This window comes from Aptenodytes forsteri, unplaced genomic scaffold (genome assembly GCF_000699145.1).
Source record: "Aptenodytes forsteri isolate BGI_AS27 unplaced genomic scaffold, ASM69914v1 Scaffold55, whole genome shotgun sequence".
Lineage (NCBI taxonomy): Eukaryota > Metazoa > Chordata > Aves > Sphenisciformes > Spheniscidae > Aptenodytes > Aptenodytes forsteri.
In genome coordinates, this window is record NW_008796063.1 from 6,919,982 (window position 1) to 6,942,284 (window position 22,303).

The 22,303-nt window shown below is 39.3% G+C and overlaps 1 protein-coding gene across 1 annotated transcript in view; it reads right to left on the reverse strand.

The window, feature by feature from the left end:
• Positions 1-22,303, reverse strand: part of MAD1L1 (MAD1 mitotic arrest deficient like 1) — a 393,552-nt gene that overhangs the window by 330,195 nt on the left and 41,054 nt on the right. The window contains exon 10 of the mRNA XM_009286395.1: positions 19,797-19,883. Coding sequence (XP_009284670.1) covers positions 19,797-19,883 — 87 coding nt within the window. The remainder of the gene's footprint in view (positions 1-19,796; positions 19,884-22,303) is intronic.

The window sequence follows — 22,303 nt, forward strand, 5'->3', positions numbered from 1 at the left end:
ACATTGTACAGTGGCAGTACATCACATAAAATTTAAGATGTTCAAATTGTTTCCTGATACAAATGAGAGTATTTCTTCAGCCTTTCAAACTACTGGTACATATCAGAATGATGTTTTTTGAACCACTGAACACAAGAACACCTAAAATGTTTTTTCTTCATCCGGGTATACAGCCAGAGTATCTTTCCAGTGGGCTCCTTGCTCACTAAAAACTGCTTTAAAATTCTTGAATACACACTCCATTTATTAAGTAGCTTAAATGATCTACATCCTTTTGGGTCCGGGTGAACTATTATTACTTAATCAGAATTTATTCTGCCTTCCACTTCCAATCACCTTCAAGCTTATATTTCACTTAACACACTCATTTGCACTTTTAATATGGGCAAATCAAGGGAGCATATGAACCTAGTACAATTATTAAAAATGGAAGCACTCTCCTTTAATAGTGTGATCAACTAATCAAGCAAATACTCATAAAGCCAACATTATGAAACGTTATAACAGTATTATAAAATGCAACAGCCCCAGTCTTTCACCAATTTGACAGCACTGAGAAAAATCCAATGACTAGTACCACAGAATACATCACACAAAACAAGAAAACATATTTCCATCGAAAAACAGTTTATGGCTCTGGGTCACTGTCTTTCTCCTGTAAGCACATCGAGTGGTTTGGTTAGCTATTGACTCTCTTGTGTGTTCACCCTTAATGCTGTATTTCTTATCTTACAATCCCTATTGACATAAAATCTCTTTCCACTTTATACTGAGTCTGTCTTCCGCTTCTGCCCTATTAACTCATGTCAATATAGCAAAGGGAGCAAAATAAAGCAGCAAAGTCGATACCTCCACCACATTTTTGTGCAACTGCTGCAATGAAGAGGAACAGATAGGTCAAAATCAGATGCCTTAGGGAGCTGCCCCAACCCTCCAGCCCTGCTTGGCATCAGATGCGACCACAGCATCACTTTTCCTGTGGCTCATGCAACAAAAGAAATGGCTGCGTAGGTCATCTGCCAAATTAATACGGGGCACCCCAACTATTCCGAGCAAAGACCACAGGCTGAAGCAGAAGCTGCTCTGATCTCTACTGTGGTTTTGCAAATAAAAGTCACTCACACTACAAGCTGTCCTTGTTTTAAGAAAATTACAAACTGTGATGGGATTTACCAGATAGTTCCACCTTCTTTCCTATGCTTTTTCTGCCCTTCCCACAATTGCATTTTTCTAACTAAATCACAAAGTACCTCTAGGAGTAAAGGCAGGCATCATCACTGAACACTTAACTGGACAGGATGATCTCTTTTCTCCCCCAATCCCTGCAACAATGGGAACACTAGAGATCTGAATTCAGAACAAAGAAGAAAGCATTTATCAGACAGAACAGAAGAGATTAAAGCATTTCTACCTCTGATTGAATGACCACACTATCACATTACCTCTGCTCCTGCTGCTACAGAGGATGTGATTGAGCCCTGACACGGGGGCCTTGCTGAGTGAGGAAGGGGGCAAATCCTCTCACCAGAATTTTAATCTCTTGCTCCTGGAACCAGGAAATCATTACCCAATGCAGCAGAGAAATGAATGCTACGTGGCATCCAATGGTCTCCCTGCTGGTAACTTCTACGTGAGACACAGTTTATTTCAAAGAGACTGTATAAGGAATTGCAGACCTGTAAGTTACATGGGACTGATGAAGGGCTAAAAAAACCAAAAGGACAAAAAGAAAGGAATGAAAAAAGAGAAAAAATGAAATTGTGAACACAATTTAAAGACAGATTAAAAGAGCCTGAGTGAAATCTGTGACTTCCGCTGTGGAGCAGTAAAACACATTAACTCATCTTGCCAAAATACAGGCTGCAAAAGACATTATTTTAGTACCTTTTATACACACCTGGGCTTAACTCAAGCCTCATTTCTCCTTTCCAGTGGGCAATGTTGGGGGTGCCAGGAAGAGAAAAAGGTAAGAATCTGAGTGCTGGATTGACTTCCAGATAAAGAGATTTGTGACTCCTCTCCAGTTCATGCTAGTTTTCTGCTTAGCAGAGCCTATCGTTGCACACAGAGACACGCCAGAAGCACAGCTGTGCAAGGTGGGAACACACCAGACCTCACAACTGGCTGGACAGGTCACTGCTTAAAATTCTAAAACTCGTCCAGCACCAGAAAAGGAGGTTTTGGCTTTCCTTTGTCCCCACAGTTGCAAGGACAAACTCTCCAAAAAGATGATTTTTTTTAAGAACTATTTAGAGATAGGTCTATCAAGCCACGTAAGCCGGCCACCCTCTATTACAAAAGTACCTCAAATATAAGATTAGAAACCTTAACAACACTTGTACATGTAAGAATGCTTGAGATACTATCAAAAAGTTGTTTGGTTTTTTTTGTCTAAGAAACCATCTCATATTTACTTAAAGGAAGAAAGCTACACAGTATAAGTAAAAGTTGGCTATTGTTATCACAAGGCTTAAAATACTTGATGGTTTCTCTAAACTACCAGTTCCTAGATGTGGATTTTCATAATTTCAGAACCAATTTTCATAGTAAGTTACTGACCTTCATACTTATGGAGAAGAACCTTAATAAAACGGCAGCATCAGCAAAAATGAAAGCAAATAGAAAGAAGATTTGACTTTAAATGCTGGGGGGTTGATTATTTTTGCATTCCTGAGATACAGCATCAGCTATTCTGTTGGGCAGAATGTCAATCTTGAAGAGATGTAAGGCTCCCTTGTAATAAGGACAGACTTCTTTCCAACTCCATTCAGTTGTGAACTATCATACTAACAAACACTGGGGAGTAGGTACAATCAGGCAAAAACCCGAAACTGTTGAAGTTTCATCTGTTTATAAGTTACATCATAAATTTACTGATTTTTCTAGTCAAACAGTGTCTTCCATAAATAAGGCAGGCACAACCTGAATGTTTTTTAAAAAAAAAAAAAGTTGCAAGCTTTTAGAACAGAAAAATTTTGAGGTTTTAAAGAGCAGCAAATTGGGCACCTTTTCCTTCCCATTATCTTCAAAACAACAGTTAAAGATACAAGAATTCAAATGCAACACGATGCAGAATTTACACAGGAATGCACACAGTCAAGACTTTCTAATTTTCTTTTTTATTTCTTTTTTTCTGCTGTAGAAATCAAGGAGCAGTGGAAAAATAATGCAGGTTTAAAAGAAGGAAAAGGTTAGCTATTCATATATTTTAGATGCAGACAAAGCTGAATGAGTGATGGGATACCTGTTTTGCACACTCCAAAACAAATCTGCGTTGGCTCCCAGAATGATTAAATAGATGCAATAAAGCAATTATTAAAATAATCTTATTTAATGCGGATCTATGACCATTAAATCATTTGCACAAACAAAAAGCAGACTTATTTATCATGGACATTACTGGCAGCCTGTAAAACATTCAATTTTACATTGAGGCTTCAGGTTAGTGGACAGAGGATTCTAACATGTTGACTGTGCCTCAGTTAGACACCATGTTTTAAGCCGTTCCCCATTTGTGACATTTTAGACAAACAGGCCCTGGTTTAATGATTCTGATGGATTAAGGGGATTTTGTTTGGTTTTGTTTGGTTTGTTTGTTTTTTAAACAGAAGCAGCAAAACAAATACTCCCTGTTCTAATACAATAAGGGCTCCAAGAAAGCTTGCGCAGTCTCTGTTTCCTCTGTGGCTCTCAGTTTGTACTGAATGTGGAACTTGGTATAAAGCAGCTGCTAAGAGATACAAGTTTGTGATGTGGGAACTGAAGTTGTCACTTGCAGAAATAATCATAAACTTTTTACAGGAACATTTACTATCTGTTAAGCTGTGATGAAATCAGAACTAACAGACAATACCACAGGCACCAGTTCTCAAACAGTTTTAATGTCAAAAGGTATTAAATGAAGTTCTGACCCATGTGGAGAACACAGAGACCAGCCTTTCCACTCTCTGAAGGAAGTTTCAAAGTCAAATACTCAACAGTTAAGAAATGTGAAATATATCCATGGAACCATCCTCCAGCAACTGCCTATCTTCCCAAGCTATTTTAGCGTTAAAATGCAGCAGGAGTAATTGACCTCCTGAAAGCAGATGTATGAAATCATATTTTTCAAGATTCGTGAGTTGCAGAAAGGATAATTGCAATTAACAGAAAAACTAGAACTGCGCCTCATCTCTACATTTGTAACCCAGCCCTGGGTTGGGCAGCGAATCCCTGCACTACAGAGATTGCTTGCTTACTCCTCCCCTAGCAAGGGTCCTTGTTTAAGAAGCCGGGGAGGAAGGTATGAAAAGCTTCCAATGGTTTTCAGCATTCAAAAGAAAAAAATCCTTACTGATGGCTTAGAGCTTGCAGGAATAGCACCAGTACCTGCATATGTCTCTCGTAGCTCAGAAGTTATAAGAGACAGGTCCATTCATAGCTCTTGGTTAAAAATGAGCAGTCAGCTATGAAGGGTCTCAGCTATACCGTATAATAGCTATATATATAAAATGTACACTGTATAGCTATATATATATATAATAACTTGGTGAACCCTTTTATGAAAAGGAAGGAATCAGACCCTCCCCTCCTCTCATTTGGATTGATGCCTCAAAGCGTAAACCAGCTCCTCAGATGAAAGGAAAAAGGAGGAATTTTTTAACAATTAAATTCATTCTCAGCTGTGACAGGTTTTTTTATTTCTGAACTGTCTTCACTAAGCAGATGATCCTAGAGTTTCAGCTTAAACCTTTCAGTGATTTGCAAGCATCCTCTCTGCACTAAAAACATCACTGCAGTGGACACTACCTCTCGTTTCTTAGATTTTTTATGACCTACTATATTAAAACCAGTTTAAATGTAATAAAGTCTGCAACATTTACAGCTAGAAAATACGGGAGGACAATAAAATTAGCCAAGCATAAAAATAAGGGAGTCTTAAACATCCTCTGCTCACTTTCCAGGGACAATATACACAGAACAGACACGAACTGCAAAATCAAAAGGAATTTAAATCAGTTTAAAATTCAAACAACCTTTTCTCCTGCCTGCTAGGGGCTCAAGGGACATTAACACACAGAGACTTGCTCTTCTGCATTGTTTTGTCAGGTTTTTATTCTCGCTTTCTAAAATTTGTTTATAAAAGTGGAGATTTGAAATATTGATGATTTACTCATCTTTCATACATGGTTTTGCTCAGCTGCGGCTGGTTTTGCAGTAATGACGTACTTTCTCTCTTCACTTCACACTCCACCCCTTTTCTGCAGAAGATGGAGTTGGAACATATGATTTTTAGAGTGCTCTCTGTTTCTTCCTACCATACCTACTTTCTCATTCACTTAATACATACCATTACAATATGTAAGGCAAACCAGCAAATTCACACTGAAGCAAAACTTTGACTGTCATAACGAATTCTTGTCGTAGTGCCAAAACAAAGCTGTTCTCACAACTGTTCCTATCCCTCTGTCACTCCTACAGTACAAGCATGAACTGTACAGGAGACTAAAGGTAGGGTCTCTTTGCATAGTAGTCTATTCCAGAACCACAAAATACTGCCAGGTTCTTCCTCTCCTTAGGAGGGTTCCCACAGTTTTCTTAATAGGATGCTATTTAATGAACGGGATACAAAGCTGATCGAAGCAAAACAAAATTTACCTGCTTTATAACATGTTTATATTAAGCAGAATTTGAAAAATCTGTTTGGGGCATAGGCAAAAGCTTTAGGAATCGCAAGTGACATGAATTGCACTTTGGGAAAGCCCTGCACAAGCAGTGACAAAGATATGCTTTAGTAAATATTATCATAAGCCTTGTTAACTATCACTTCCACAAGCCAGAGGATAGATCACCGAGAAGTCCTGGGTCAAAACCAGAGCTGGAAACAAAATTGCTTCCAAAGGTCCACTGAGTTTTGAATATTTCTGCAGTCCAGTCTTACACAGGTGTCTCAATTTCCATCCAGCCTCTCCCTCATCCTGTTTACCTCAAGCAGCTTTAATGCTTTACAGAAGCACTACATTATAGACCATAAGCAGCAATGCATATCCTTGTACACTTAGAAAGAATGTAGATAACATTTACTGTATTTCAGAGAGGATCCAGTCAAAGCCAGGTGTAAATACACAGCAGATGTATGTCACTCGTATCATCGGCCTCCTTCTAGGAAAAATGTTTTTACAAGTCCTGTTTTGTCTCTGCTCTAGGACTTCTGTTGGTCTCTCAGATTTCCTGCGTGCCACCTGAGCTTCACATAAGCCTCTTCTGACACAGTGATGAGTACATACTTGTATAAATCCCAGTATGCGAATATGTAAATGACTTCTATATCAGTAATAATCAGCAAAGTGTCATGGGTTTTCTGAAGTCTCCAATTCTTCTCTCTTTTAAATAAAAACACAATGCCACACCTTTTTTTGGACAGGTGGTGATTCAGTTGGTTGGTTAGAAAGATTTGTTCATTTTTGAACCACGAAGAAGGAATTGCGTCGGATACAGCCAGCCTTACTTTAGTAATTACCTCTGCTACAATGAAGTTTTATATTTGGAGACACGGTTAATAAAAGACCTCTTCTTTTGGGATTCAAATCTCTTGAGTCCCAAAGCACTATTCTAAACAGGGCACGCTTCTAGAACGTGGCTTAATATCTTGCAGCAGAGACAATGATGGTCTTATACTTCTTTGAAGTAAGGTAACTTGAGAAGGAACTTAACTCTTTAAAAGTGCTGTGGAAAAATGAATTAAAAACTAGCCTGACTGATCAAACATGGTAGCATCTACACTAGTCTGTACACATTAACAAAAGATGTCACTCACTTTATTTTCAAAACATGAAAACCAATGAAGTCTAAGGCTGTCTGATCAGAACTGCTGGGTTTACAAGGAGAAGGATGCTGTAACTTGTCAGCCTCAATGACAGCTACATTATCCATGAGAGCTGCAACTACCCTTCTCTCTCTTGTTCAGTTCTCATTGAAGAACTAGACAAGTCTCCAGAGGATGGGGAAAGAGAAACTACTAAAACTTCACCCAGCCTCGCTCTCCTATATTCAGTTCAAGACTTTCAGCATTAATTCAGGGAAGAGGTGAAATAACTACTTCAAGACAAAATTTAAAACTCCAAATTAAAAGCCTGCAAAAACTGAGGAATTTCTGCCTTATACTTGGCAGGTTCATTTGAAACAAGGTCCGTATTTCATCATTCACAAGTTTGCCACTGAGCCACAAATTTCCCAAGGGAGTCAGAATAAATTTCAAGTTTCCTCTGACTTTTAGTATTAATGAATACTTCCTCTGTAAGTTCAAGAATCTCCCCATGTCGCTGTTTATACACAGAACCCCCACCTTCAAGAAGCAGCCTTGTAAGATGACACAGCCTGGGTGCTCATCTTCTCCATCAGGCAAAGCTCTCCCTGCAGTTCAAAACAGTCACGTTATGAAGTTCTTTTGAAAAAGGGCACATTCTACAGACAGTAGACCTGCATTCTGCATTTGAGGAGACAACTGGAATGCATTTTCGTTTTGCATAAAGGCATTTCTTTGGAGGCATCTGCAATCCATGCAAATGAAAGGTTTCCAAAAGGTCACTGGCAATATAAAATGTAATTAGCTTAAAAACATCAAGTATTTTTAGGCACCACTTTGCCCCAAGTTATCTTACTGTTGCTTATTTTTTTTATAATCACAGTTCTTATTATCAACTTTTTTTTTTTCCCTTTTGGATGTAATCAGGAAAGAAAAAAAAATCTGACAAATACACTGTTAAAAAGATATTATGTTACTCTCAAATAGGCGAGTTACGAGACTTACCACCCATGGCTGTGCACGACACAACACAATGATACTAGGTAACACAGCAGCAGGTGCACTTTTATTAAATAGGACACAGTTTAAAAAAAAAAAAAAGAAACAAGCCACATTATGCTGTCCCATTAAGTCCAAACGGTTACTCAAAATTGACAACAGATTTTGCCACGAACACCAACACGGTATCTACAGTTGGCCTTTCCCAGCATCAGCGTAGCCCACACTACTCACAAGTGCAAGAGGCAGAAATACTGCATCTCAGGAAACACACTTTATCCTAGAACACAGACATGCTGCTGCAGCTGAGTGCCCAGAGGAGATAAGTCAAACAATACGATAAAATTATTTTATTGACAGTATAGAAAATAATATTTGGTTAATATAAAATTCAAGTTCTAGCCCCTTAATTGCAAGTCTGACATACCAGTGCTGAGTCAATGAAACACAGTATTTACTGGTATATGGCTCCAGCAAAAACATGACACACATGGTCTATCTGCTTCCAAGCTCCTTCTATGTGAAGAAAGTTCATACTACTAATTGTTTGTCTATCAAAGTATCCAAACCCTGGTCATGTATCAGAATGATTTAGACCGAGTCTCTCTCTATCTCACAGATACTAACAGCCCTTTCTTCTGTCTGATACCTCCTCCCGTTCCACACGTGCCCACTACCTTCTCTCTCGAATTGTCTAATTGATTAACCAAGTTAAACTCAGAGCAACTGTTCTCAACCTGCATTTAGCTGGAAGGCTTTTGCTTCTATATCAGATCTGAGTATTGGCTGTGTGCCCAAACGCATGTCTGTCTCCTAATCCTATCAGTTGGTCTAATAAAAGATATTACTTCTCCCTACAAACCTTGTTTTGCTGATTCTTCTGTGAATGATCAAAATGCACTCTGACTTCAACAGGCTCCAATGCTTACAGCAGTGCAAGATTTGTAGAATGAAAACCAAGGCATAAGACCCAGATGAACAAGTTCACTCAATAAATTGGGAGTGTGACACAGCCAGACAACCTGTGTTGCAATTATATCCTTCGCAGCACAGGATTCAGATCCTTTCAACTGGAAGGGATGTAAGCAGCACTGCTCCACACTCCCAGCTACAAGAGAAAGGGCTATGAAGTGACTTCAGTCTTGCTCTTTAAGTAGATAAAGATGCATCAACATAAATGATACATTTGGTTTCCAAGAGTCAATTAATGCATTGCCTTGGTGACAATTTTTACCTCCAATGCAAGGTGCAAGAGGAGGGATTTTTTTCATTAGGATAACCCATGGATGTGTGATACTTTGTCAGTAGAGTCCCATTAAAAAAAACAAAACCAACCTCAAAGCATTTTCTTAAAGCATACACTCTCTTTTGTTAGTAGTAGATACTCTGGACTCTATGTACTGCAACTGCCATAGGCTAGATCTGATAATCCCTTATTTGTACAGCCAGAAAGGGACACATTTTGGTTTATTTCCATAAATATTTCAGAAGCTTTTTCTGGCTGAGAAACAGAAAGCCTCTGCAGTAGTTATTTCACTCATAAGAATTTGATTTTTCTTGCTTGAATAAAAGGGTTTTGTTGTGGGTTTGTTGTTGGGATTTTTGTGAGGTTTTTTTACTGATTTCTGTCTCTTAACAGTGAGAATGTATTTTAAAACTTATGAATATGTGAACATTGTTTTAAATATTGAAAATATGTAAAAACAGGCCATACATAAGATACGACAGAAAGGAAATTACATTTTGCTAGAACACTGCTCTGAACTCTAACAGAGTACAATGCCTAAGCCTTCCAACCAAGCATCTGGCCCCAAAGGGCCCTCTGAATGTCAGATCCTACTAGTTTTTCTCATATGGCTACAGTAAAAAAATACCCAAAGTCACCAGCAACAAAATAACTGGACCAGTTGCCAACCACTTCTCCCGAACCCATCTCCAACTCTACCCCATCTCCTTTCCTAAGGAGTGACACATTCCTGCAAAAGACTGACTGCACCGAGACACTGCCAGAATTTCTTCTAAGCAACAGAGCACGGCTGCATCACTACTGCCAGAAAAGACACCGACTAGTGGGGGGGTGGGGGGGTGGAGAGAGAGAGAAGAACTGGCTATAAACAGGTTTCTCCTCTGTGATGCCCATGCAAAAACTAAGCAATCAGTCTGACTTTGAAAACTAAAAAAAAAAAAAAAAAACCACACACCAAACCAAGAAATTTGCTTCAACAATAAATCTTGTGGACAAGGATGGATAAAGAAACACACACTGTCAAGGCACGAACACATCCTCAGGATCTTTCCAACGTTTAACAGAAGACCTTATATTATCAGCACAATTTCCTAAGAAGGCCTTGCCTTGATTCCCTGTGCTTGACTCCTCCATACCAACTACTCCTTCCTTAACCAGATGCCTCAAAAGTGTCTGATGCTTCACCAGAGCTGTAGTAAAAGGCTACATCTGACGTCTCCACAGGAAGAGTTTCCAAGACAGGCATATTCACATCAAGATATTCTGCAGCTTTTTGTTTCTTTCCTTTCACTTGTAACATTTTTTAGCTAATTGGCTCCAGAATTTATAATCCTGGTGACAGCACCCTGGCTGTGGAAGACACAAAAGGTGGAGGAGGAAGGGAGGGAAGACAGAGCAGCTGCCAAGGCTGCCGGCACCATCTTCCGTTCTGAGCACGTTACTGCAAAGCACCAGCTAGATCTCAGGATGCTGTCCCTCCCCTTGCTCACCCAGAAAGCTCAGGGTATCTTACGCTTAGAAATATCACAAGACAACTCAGGAGGTTTTATGCAGACTCCAGAAAAAGCAGGAATCCAAATATGAAGTGCAACTAAAACCACCAAATTTGAAAAGGAGAAAATTAAGCAGACGGGGGGGAAAAATGCAATTACAGCAGAAAAAAAAATTTGTTTCACCATTAGCATTGCACAATAAGAAGGTTTGTCAGGCACCGGTTTAGCCTACACATGTTCACAGCCGTCAGCATTTCCATGATAAATCCTAATTTTCGCCATTGTTGATCACATTGAACTAAAACTTGGTATGCAAGTTTTTAGCACAGATGCTCAAATAAATTATGCGCATTAGTCATTTAACTTTCAGAGCAGCAAAAGAAAGCTGCTTTTTGGTGGGGGGGTTGACTGCAATTTATGACAAGTTTTTTTTGCCTTACACAGCTAAAAAAGACAAGGCAGCTTACTTTTTATTTTTGATTAAACTTTTCAAGCTGTATTTGTCTTTTGTATAGATGATAAGACTTTGACATTAGGAAAATATTTATAACTAATTAAAAATGCCCTCCCCCCACCAACAGCTATATACTTACAGCATTTCCTGCATTTACTGTATTGCACCACGGTCTATACATTCACATGTGCATACAAGCAGACACAGAGAATATTAAGATTAAAATATAGAATGAAAATACCAATAATAGCTGGCTGAAGAAGTCATGTGGTAGAGTTGACATGATCCAGATGAGAAATTGTTAAACAAGCGATTAGCTATAGAGCTGAACAAAGTTTACATGCAGATATGATCAGCTGATTGAGACATCCCAGCCAAGACAATCTATTTTTTAGACATAACCATATTCTGTGCAGTATTTGAACTGACGCTACTTCACAGTAGTTACAAAATTCTACAGAATTCACGTTTACCTTGCTAAAATGCCTCAATGTATTCTGGCTGTCCCCACTCCCTCCAAAGCACTGGGAAACCATCAATCTGTTTAAAATCAACAATATAAACAGTACCCTAAAATACTTCAGAAAAATCCATAGTCTTCGATACCCCCTGTTATTGCAGCAACTACAATAGGTATTCGGGTACAAAAGACAGAAAATTCATTCTGCCACCAATCTTCCTCTGGCTTCTCATGACTGCTCAGGAAAGCTATAATGCGGTTCTAGCATTACAAATTAAGAGACAAAACGGTTATACGCAACCTTGTTTGACTGTTGATGACTTATCACAAAACACTTCAAAGGAACAGTTCAAGAGCCATGGTCAGTACTATAATTTTAAGATAGTATATGGGAAGAAACGAATGTGTATCATGTGCTTTTGGGGGAGAAGGGAACAAAAAAAATCGTAACAGGTACAGATAGATAGGCATTAATGTGTTTTATTTGCCTTAAAAATAGTTAGGTACAGTTTAGACAGGATATATGGAGTAGAGATGTTTGGTTTTATTCATGTGGACTTCTGGATCTGCATGTGAGAATATGAGGAACTCAGGTCACTCTATTAAGTGACTCAGCAGAACCCAAGCAAACACAAAGCTTCTCCAGAAACTACGTCCAGACTTCTCAGGCCACATTCTTCTACCATATCCATGGAACCATCCTTATGACTTCAAGACTCATTCTAAAGATACTACCAAACTGGAGGGCCCTCCTCTTTTCCGACTCTCAAAGTTTTTCAAGGCTTACTGCCCTATTGCAGAGGCAATAAAAGACAAATCCCTAAGCACCAGAAATCTTAAATCACTACAATTCCCAGAGCTCTATACAAAGCTTGGCAACAGGCTGAATTCAAGATTTTACATAATAGTACTGGTTTCAAAGTAGAATATTTTTGTACTGCTGTCTACTGCATAGCTAAGATTATAATTTCTCCCTTTGTATTCATATCACAAATATAACATGGACGTGGGGCAGTCTTCCTTTGGCCCATCAGCCTCACGTAAATCATTAATTTGATCACAGCATCCCTCTGCTAAAAAGGAAAGAATACGAATAATGAAAATAGATAAGTTTTGACTTCAAGTACTTAAATAATTCTAAATATTCATTCTAGTTTCTGAGAACTCAAGACCAGTATTAACATACACCTATTTCATCTAGGATTTTTAGGAATTTTAGTCTCACAGAAGTGAAAGATTTATAGTGCAGATGTGAGCCATGTATAGAAGAAATGCTAGGCAGATTTCTCCTTCCATAACTTTTACAATGCAGCTTCATGTTGAAACATGGAGTGTCTGCTGTTCAACACACCATCAACAACAGTCTATGCTTCCTATCAAATTAATCGATTTTTTGTTTTGGGTTTTTTTGGGTTTTTTTGTTTTTTTTGTTTTTTTGGTTTTTTTTTAACACACACATTTTTCTGGTTAATAATACACACTGCTACCTGGACACCCAAGGGAATGCTGAATCAGCATCTCCAGAGGAGCGCTAACAAATGAAAGCTATTGTTCATTCTAGTAATAAAAAGATACACAAACATCAGGGATGCTAGTAGGAACAACAAGGGTCAATCACAATCCTGGAACAAGAGAAAAAAACCAAAAAAACCCTAAGAACAGAGCTAAATAGCTTCTACAATTTTTTTAATCATTAAAAGTGATCAGAGCACTGAACAGAGGCATTGCACAGGTTCTCCTTGAATGTTCTCCAAGAAGCACAGTCAAATATAAGGTAAGAAACTAATATTTCTACTGGTTTTGCACTATGCAGTTTCCACACAGCTCCAGGCTGAAAAGATGGTACAGTTACAGCTGTGTCTGTCCCCTGTAGGCTGTTCTTTAGGCTTTTTCTATATATTTTCTTTTAAACAGAAAAAGACACCATAAGCTTCAAAAACCAAAGTTGCCTGGTTTCCTATGGATCTCCCTCTCCGAAGTTGAATATTGACTCAAGTAGACTTCCATTTCTCATACCAACAGCATGAAAACAATACCAATACCAACAACATTACCACAGTACTATCAAATGCCACGAGCCTTTGGAGAACTTGGTATAGCAGAAATTATGGATTGGGATACTGCCATGGTATCAGAATAGTGCTCACTCACTGCCAGTCTCAAGGCTGAATGAGCGGTGGCTAAGAAGGCATGATCTCCGATAGGAGCCTTACTGTCAACATGACATTTAAGAGGGTCTTTTGCTTGCAGGGCTCCGATACCTAACAGGGCATGACCTCCAGCTGCACCAACAGGACGTCTCTCCTGGAGATGGAGACCTGTTATCCTTAAACTTGCTGGAATTTATTATTTTTGAGACCTCTACCATCTGCCAAACTTAACAGAAGAAAACTAGCAAGTTCAAAAGTGTAGGGTAGGCACAATCTCATCTACGTACACACACAAAGCACAGTAGTAAGCCTCACTTCCTCAGGAAATCAGACTAAAAATGGCACAATCATGAAAAGCAAAGGTCTGGGCAAAATACCATGTATTTAGAATTGGAAGCAGAAGTCAATGTCTTAGCTAAATTATTTTTTGCCTTCCTATTTTCTGCTAGGGATTAACTATACAATAGAAAAAAAAAAATGGAAAAGCTTTGCATCTATCAAATTAGAGTCACGAATAACCAGACGTTGCTCTGGAAGCTTAGTATTTGAGTATGTTTATTTGGAGACAGTAGACTAGTCACTTAATGGGACACTATCAACTACCTTCTGGTATAAAAATGCATGAAAGATCCATTTTGGAGAAAAGAAAAAGCAATACCTACTAGTCATTTCTTCATAATATTACTCTATAAATGAATGCAGAACCTGCCAGCAGTTAATATTGCCCTGAAGCACTGTGAATAAACATTTGTCTTGTGTTAGGTACACACACATCTCCACATATAAATCAAGGCACAATGTGCTATGTAGATGAACAAGAGAAGAAAAATAAAATCCCTAACCTTGTCCTATATTAGACATTAAGTGCTTCTTTTGATCACAAAATAACTCATAAAGCCTATCAAAAAGCTAGCATTTCTCTCTCTGTCAGATAAAAGACATTTCACTGTAATTAAACTTCTGTCCAACTTTCCAGAAGATTAGGGGAAGAAGTCTGACAGGCTCTATTTATATTTGTGACTGACACTCCTTAGGACATCCAAAGAAAAGAGAAGATGGGCAATAGATTTACAACACACTTCTGAGCTAACAGCACTTATGGAGATGGACGGTTCTGAGCTTATCATCACTCATTCATTGGTTTTTTTAATAAAAAAAGTCCCTGCTGCCCAACTCAAAAGCATTTTCTGTTCAGTTTGCAGTTTACATTTCCCAGCCTTCCATGGTTTAGTTTTTTATTTCATTTTTAAGCAACAACATACACAGCAGGTTTTTTGGGTAAATCAGCTTTACGTGATTTATATGAATAAAGGTGGTAAACAACCATGTCTCTTAACAGAACTCTGTGAGCACTTGCAGAAGGAAAATGTTTTTTCAAACATATTCTATGTATACATTTTCACATATGAAACTATATGTCAAAACACATGGCTGGGTTTCTGACACTAGGTGATGAGAATAAGCCATCAGCTCCAGGATCCCAACACCAGAACCAAAGATTTACTCCTCTTCCATTTTTCTGTGTGTCCTTCATCCTGCTCAGTACTAACTTCACCTATGTGTTTCCTTGTATTTGACTTTCTACAAGATACCTCAATGGTCCAAAGTCAATATTACACTTAGACAACAAGAGCAAAAGTAGAAAAGAAATTATCACTTTGGAAGGGACCACAAGTAACCAAAAAAAGCACATTTTCATAGCCCGTCCTACAGAATTGAAGCAAAGACAACAAGAGCAAAAGTAGAAAAGAAATTATCACTTTGGAAGGGACCACAAGTAACCAAAAAAAGCACATTTTCATAGCCCGTCCTACAGAATTGAAGCAAAGGTCAAACTGTAAGCAGCGTCATTCCTTCATGCTTAGCCGTCTCAGAAGACAATACTGATGAGAAGCTGTCCTGGTTCCGGCTGGGATAGAGTTAATTTTCTTCCTAGTAGCTGGTACAGTGCTGCGTTTTGGATTTAGGATGAGAACAATGTTGGTAACACACCGATGTCTTAGTTGTTGCTAAGAAGTGCTTACACTAGTCAAGGACTTTTCAGCTTCCCATGCTCTACCGACTGAGAAGGCTGGAGGTGCACAAGAAGCTGGGAGGGGGCACAGCCAGGACAGCTGACCCAAACTGGCCAAAGGGACATTCCATACCATGGGACGTCATGCTCAGTACAGAAACTGGGGAAAGCTGGCCGGGGGGGGACTATTTTATTTTATTTCAGTTATTAAACTGTTCTTATCTCAACCCACGAGTTTTCTCACTTTTACTCTTCCAATTCTCTCCCCCATCCCACCGGGAGGCAGGGAGAGTGAGCAAGCGGCTGGGCGGTGCTCAGTTGCTGGCTGACTCTAAACCATGACAGAAGGGAAGTTTTCCCCTATATTTCAACTTCTAGAATGCTTTGCCAGAATTGTTTTAGGAAATCTCTCCAGAAACTCCAAATACACAGATAGGATGCTGGAAAAAATAATTATGCAGCTTTTCTCACTTAAAAAAAATAGTGTAACTAGTACATCATTTTTCCATAAGACAAAAGCTTATAAACTGCTTGGCCAACTCTCCATATTACAAGCTACAACTATCAAGTCTTCCTGAAAAAGTACAGTTCAATGTACCACGCCTATAGCATTCACACTCTGGGGGGAAAATCGTGCTTAAACAAATGATGGCTGCATGGTCAAACTGACCCACTAATAAACCATCTTTCCCTCATTACCTTTCCCTAAACAGCAGAGCAGGTACACTTCATGCTGTCAAAGTGGCCCTAAGCAATCTTCTTTTGAGCCTTTAAACCTTTGGATTGTTATCTTTGTTCTGCAGTTACAAAGCTCCACGATACTTCCTGCTGTTACTGCTGAAGGTATAATTTACTCTATTTACACAACTTGTAGCAACACACTGCAAAGCAGCAGTGAGATTCCATCATGCGCTATTAATGACACTTTCAGCTACATTACTCAGCGATCCTGAAGCTGCAAAGAGGAGTGAGTTGCTGCTTATGCGTTCAGTGCAAGAGTGACCCTCTCCTCTTTCCCCACGCTAGCACCACAGGAAGGTTTTCCTCCCTAGCAAAAATAGCAAACTCCAAGGGAGTCTACACAACTCAAACATGTAAACAATCACTGTTAAAAGAAATTGATTTGAACCCACTGTTCAGGAAATTCAGTCCTGTGGTTCTGTGTCTAAAAGCATTCAATCTGAGTGATACAGCAAATATGATATGCATCATCATTTGATCTCTGGGAGGCCTTGAGACACTGGCAATTGCACAGGTCACACAAAACACAGATTGGGCTTCAGATCCCCAAGCCAGAAGCAGGGGGAGTATCAATGCAAAGGCTGATTTGTAACGAAGTAGCCTTTTTGTGGTGTGACGACCTCTATTGCCTTTTCAATAACAGAAACACTGGCTCTAAAAAAATATACAGTAACAAATGGAAAGCAGTTCAAGAATGGAAGAGAGAGACAAAATAAATTTAGTCTGTTTAGTGAAACCATATGCCATTTGGAAAATGTTGTTACCAGTGTGTTTGTATACCATAACTCTCCATTCTAGATCAACTAAGGGACACTGAGAAGCAGTTGAGCTAGATCCATCTCCAGTTTTACAGAAACGGATGGGACCTTACATAGCAAATTGTTTCCTTGTGATACCTTTTCCATGCCTGGTTTGTTTTCCGAAGTCAAGTCCTGCTCATATTCTGCTACATTAGCAATTAACTCCTGCTTCGCTACCAAGCATCTCCTCTTATCAAAAAGAGACTGGGGACTATTTGTCAGGTTGTGAGACAAATAGTAGCTGGCAAGTGTCTATCACAGTCACTACACAATGTGGGAAAGGTACCATCACTGGGAATAAAAAACACAATAAGAAGACTGCAGTGTAAAGACCGAGAGAAAGAATAATCAGCTTGCAAAAAACTCTTCCAGGCACTCTTCTGCCTGTGTTTAAAAGCTCAGTGACAACCAAACATACATTCACTGTACAGACTCAATATCAGCCATTTAGGGAAAAGGGTCATATCACCATCTTTAACACCACACTCAAAACTCTTCTACTAAACTGAATTTTGCACTGTAGCAACAAGTAAGCCAGGACTATCTGTGATTCTCCACTTCATTGCCAAAAAATAAATTCAGATGCCAACTTCTGATGATGTTTTCTTAAGCATCTACCGAATCATTAATTTTAATGGAGAAAATTAATCAAAGCTTCTTAGGGCACACAAAAATTCTTTTGTCTTTGTACTGCGCATTTCTCTATACATGCATAACCACTGACTTTATAAATCAAACATAGCACACTCAGTACTGAAGAGTTAACACATTTCAACTAAGGGCAAAAGAACTTTTAGCTGAAAAAAACAATAAAAAGCTGAATAAGTGCTTGGCTCAATCACTAGAGGGAGTCATGATCACATATTAAGTTACTGTAATACACAGACCATTCTGAACACTACTATGAAACAAATAAAAAAGACCATCAGTTAAATCTGGATGTCATTCAGGGAAAAGCGAAAATTAGATTTGCTTCCTTAACAAGGTTTTATTTCCAAAGACTCAAGACTTTCTCCTGGGAACTTTCAAATCATCTGTAATGAAAGGTTTTTAAAAATGTATCTTATTGCCTACATTTTAAGACAGAATAAGGTATGTGACAGAAGAAAGCTGAAATTATCAGTTTTGGAAATGACACACAGCATTGCATCAAGAAAATGTCAGAATTTTAATTTAAGCAGCTTTACAGCCCATTTCACTTGAAATCAAAAAGTAATCTTAATCATGTTTTTATTTTTAAACTAAATTGGCACAATTACATCCAGCATGAACAGGCACTACCAAAAGGCTGCTTTTTCAACAGATGATTCCCCTTGGCCATTAATAAATTTAGAAAAAGCATTTCTCTGACAGGCTGTGAGAAGCAGCCTGGAAAAAAAATAAAAATCAATAACTCAAACATTATCACCATTCTTTTATTTGATCATTTGATCAATTGCAGGTTTGAGGGTTTGCTTGGTTTATTTTTAATGTATGAAATGTCTTTTTTATATTGGTGAGATTTTTCTCCCCCTTTAAACTTCTTAGCAAAAACCACAAAACAATTTGGCCAGCTGCACTCATGGGAATTTACACTTGGCTAACAATTTTACAGCCGACTAAGTAGTTTCGCTAACATCAGCAACACACACACGAAGCTTTTAACACCCAGCTTGAATCCTGTCCATCATTAGTAAGGTGGAGCCCAGAACACAATCATCCCTTGAACCAAAATCTACCACATACCTCAGGAGACACCTTAGCAAATGCAGCCCAAGACAAACTAAGAGCGCTTGTCCAGTGCTCAATTACACAGTATTTGAATGCTTTATATCCAACATGTTTACACCGAAGGTTGAAATTCTCCACACTTCTGTTACTTAGACAAGTCAGCTAACACCTCCGCAATGCAAACAGTCCAGGAGTTTTTTGAAAGATAGAGGTATTGTTTTTAACAAGAAGAGACATCAGGGTCCTAATGTGAGGAAATAGTGCGAAAAGCAAGAATACGTGTACCGAGAATGAGAAGCACTTTCTGGCAGGCTACGGAACCATGTTAAGAAATGCTATGAGTAACCAAAGCAGTCTAGAAAGTTAGGCTCTGGCAGATAAGTTCATTTCCCCTATTAGATATTCACTCCCACACCAGGGCAAAGGCTTAAACACCCTCTAGTTTCAAATACATATCTCATTCTACAGAGTGCTCGTCCCAAAGCCTAGCAGTACTTGGCCACCAAAACTGCAAACGTACTTTTCCACCACCATCTATACAAACTTGTCCTTTAAGTAGTCAAATCACAGTCTGCAGGGCTCTTACTCCCTTTCCCATACCCAGATGACTACTTTGCACATTTTGCTGTGACATTCCCTTTCCAGATGAGATGGTCTGGGAAAACAGCTCACTTCCCCTTGCAAACACTTCAGCTCATAAAATAAAGCTGATAAACTCTTCACTGCATCCGCCCACAGTTCTTCGTCTTTTTCTTTAAGTAAGAATTTAAGTAAGCAAAAAACTCTTCATCAACGCGGGAAAGAATAGAAGACAGCATAGAAGGCTCCATGGAACAGCAAGGGAATCTAAAGAGCCATTCTCTCAGTTTGCAGTCCTTGTTTTCTTTCTACAAGCTTTAATATAGTAGTGTCTTGCTACCAGCATCCACTATTGGTATCACTCACCTGTTCGTGATGGTAGAGTTCTGCTCTTTCAGCACAAGCTCCCTTTGCTGCAGGGCCACAATTTGCCTTGAGAGATCATCAGGTGTCCTACACAATTAAAACAAAATAGAAACTTTTAACAAATCATTGGTTGAAAAAACTATGTTCCGTACATAACCAGAAAAAAGGTCTCACCAAAAGCAGACAAGGCAATTTCACCAGGCCAAAATTGCTGCAGTCCCTTAGAACAACAGAGGGTTGCATCCTGTCCAGCTTACATAAAAGCCTGTTTTATTAAAGCCATTGCCGTATGCTGTAACCACCATCCAAGTCACAGCATCTCACCACTGTTCACTTCAACCCATAAACTAACTCTAAAGCCGTAGACTCAGCAAGACCAAATTCTTCAAAGCAAGCAGCCTGCATAAACATTCATACAGGTGAACAGACAGCTTATCACTTGAACACATATACTTTTTTTTTTTAAACATACATAAGAATAGGTGTTCACAACCTCCTCCCTATCCTAGTGCTCAGCACAAATACACAGAGGTGAGCACACCCAGTATTACTCTAATTGCTACTAACTACGGAGTCTCAGTGGAACATGATCACAGGATCGTTACCATGAGGGTAAGAAAAGGAGGGAGTAAATGTACACATAGATGGTACAATTCAACAGCTCTGGCTACTGGTGAATAACCTCTGATAGTGTAGAGGTTCAGCTACATCATGGGTGACTCAAAGCAGTGTTCCCACACAATTACCAGTGTGCTGACTTCAGATTCCTTCATACAAGCAGTGACTCCAGAGCCGGGGGTGGGGTGGGGGTGGGTATAAAAAAAATTAAAAATTCCATCAGCTCTAGATAACACTTCAGATACCACTCTGATAACCTTTTCTTGTCAAAGAGATCAAAGATTTCTACAGATCCGCTAGCAACAGCTCTGCAGTTGTCAGGAATAGGTGTATTTTTCCATCAAACCCAATGACGAATTCTTAAAGCTAGTAGAATGGGATCAAGGTAACTCTAGTCTGGCAGCCCCAGAAACCACTATTCCACAACAACAGTCTCCACAGGAGGTAACTGTTCTTTTCAGAGACCTCTCTTTAAATCATGAGTGTAAGAGATTCAACTTAAAATGAAGGCAGCTTATAAAAAAATACAAAAAGATTTTTCTCTTGAGCCACCAGAAAGGGTTTCCCATCCCAAAAGAGAAGCATCTGTATCACACTTCTCAAAGGAAAGGAAGCTGGAAAGGGCATCACAGTACGTACTGGGTACATCCTTTTGCTACAGCAAGATGCATCACCCCCAAAGGGGAAGAGCGACCCAAACCTTGAAAGGGTTTTTTCCACAAGGCGCGAGTGGGAAGCTAGTTTTGCAGAAGTGAAATCTGTAGAACCACATTTTGTCGTGTCCCCCAGGATGCAAGTCAAGGCTTCACTGTTGCTGGCAGATGAAATTAAGCCTGGTCAGATTTTATATTATTCAAATACAGCCCTGGAATGAGGCTCTGCCACTCCAAAAACTGAGTAGGTAGGAGATATGCCTCTAGCTTGACCATTGGGATTCTGACTGAATCTAGGACTAAAGAAGCCATTTCTCTGATGATACCACTTTCCAGCCAACTATTCACATACAGAAAAGGCATCACTTTTTCTCTTTAATGATCTGTCACTTCCAGCCAAGTGAAAATCAGTGAAACACTGAGCTGATGCAAATAATCAGGATTCAGTTCTGGCAATCCCAATTCAAAGGTTCCTGCTTTTTGCTTCCAGAATTGTGCACTTGTAGCCTTCCTCAGCAGAAAATTTTGAAGCCTCTAATACCAATTGTGTTACATGCAAGTCTTAACAGGTGATATATAATAAAACAGATGGATGAGGTCTTCTTCAGACAATGGAGACACATATTGCGGCAGTCAAAGAAATCTGTCAGAACAGAATGAAACACTATCCTTCAAAGACATCACACTCAATGGCCAAGGAAACTATGAGAAGAAACCAAGACACCAAGCTGGAGATGGTTTGATTAAAACATCTAAAATTCAAATTCTGGTAGCAGAGACAAGTCAACTTTAAGCCAACATGCACCTGGGTTTTCAGATGTGTTGCAGCAACAGATAACACACTCCAAACTCCTGTAGCTCAGCCTGAAGGGATTCATAATTTATCCATCTCTTTACTAAGGGATATGTAATGGCTGGGCATCAGAGCAAACACTGGAGAACCAATTCAACCCAGTCTGATGCAAGCCACATTGCCACATAACCCAAGAGCAAGGGAAAAACAACACTGGTTTCTTTGAATCTCAGCTCTGAAGAGCTCAAATCTAACACTGCTCTAACTTTGTTTTCCAAGTTGGAGGGCTCAGGTTCTTTCTACTGGTATATAAATGGAGAACTAAATGATCACATATGCCAGAAAGTGGAGGTCAGTTGGTTTTGCATGCTCCACAAGGGGGGGGGGGGGGGGGGGGGGGGGGGGGGGTCCGCCCCGGCCCCTGGCCAGGCCTCCTGCCCTCC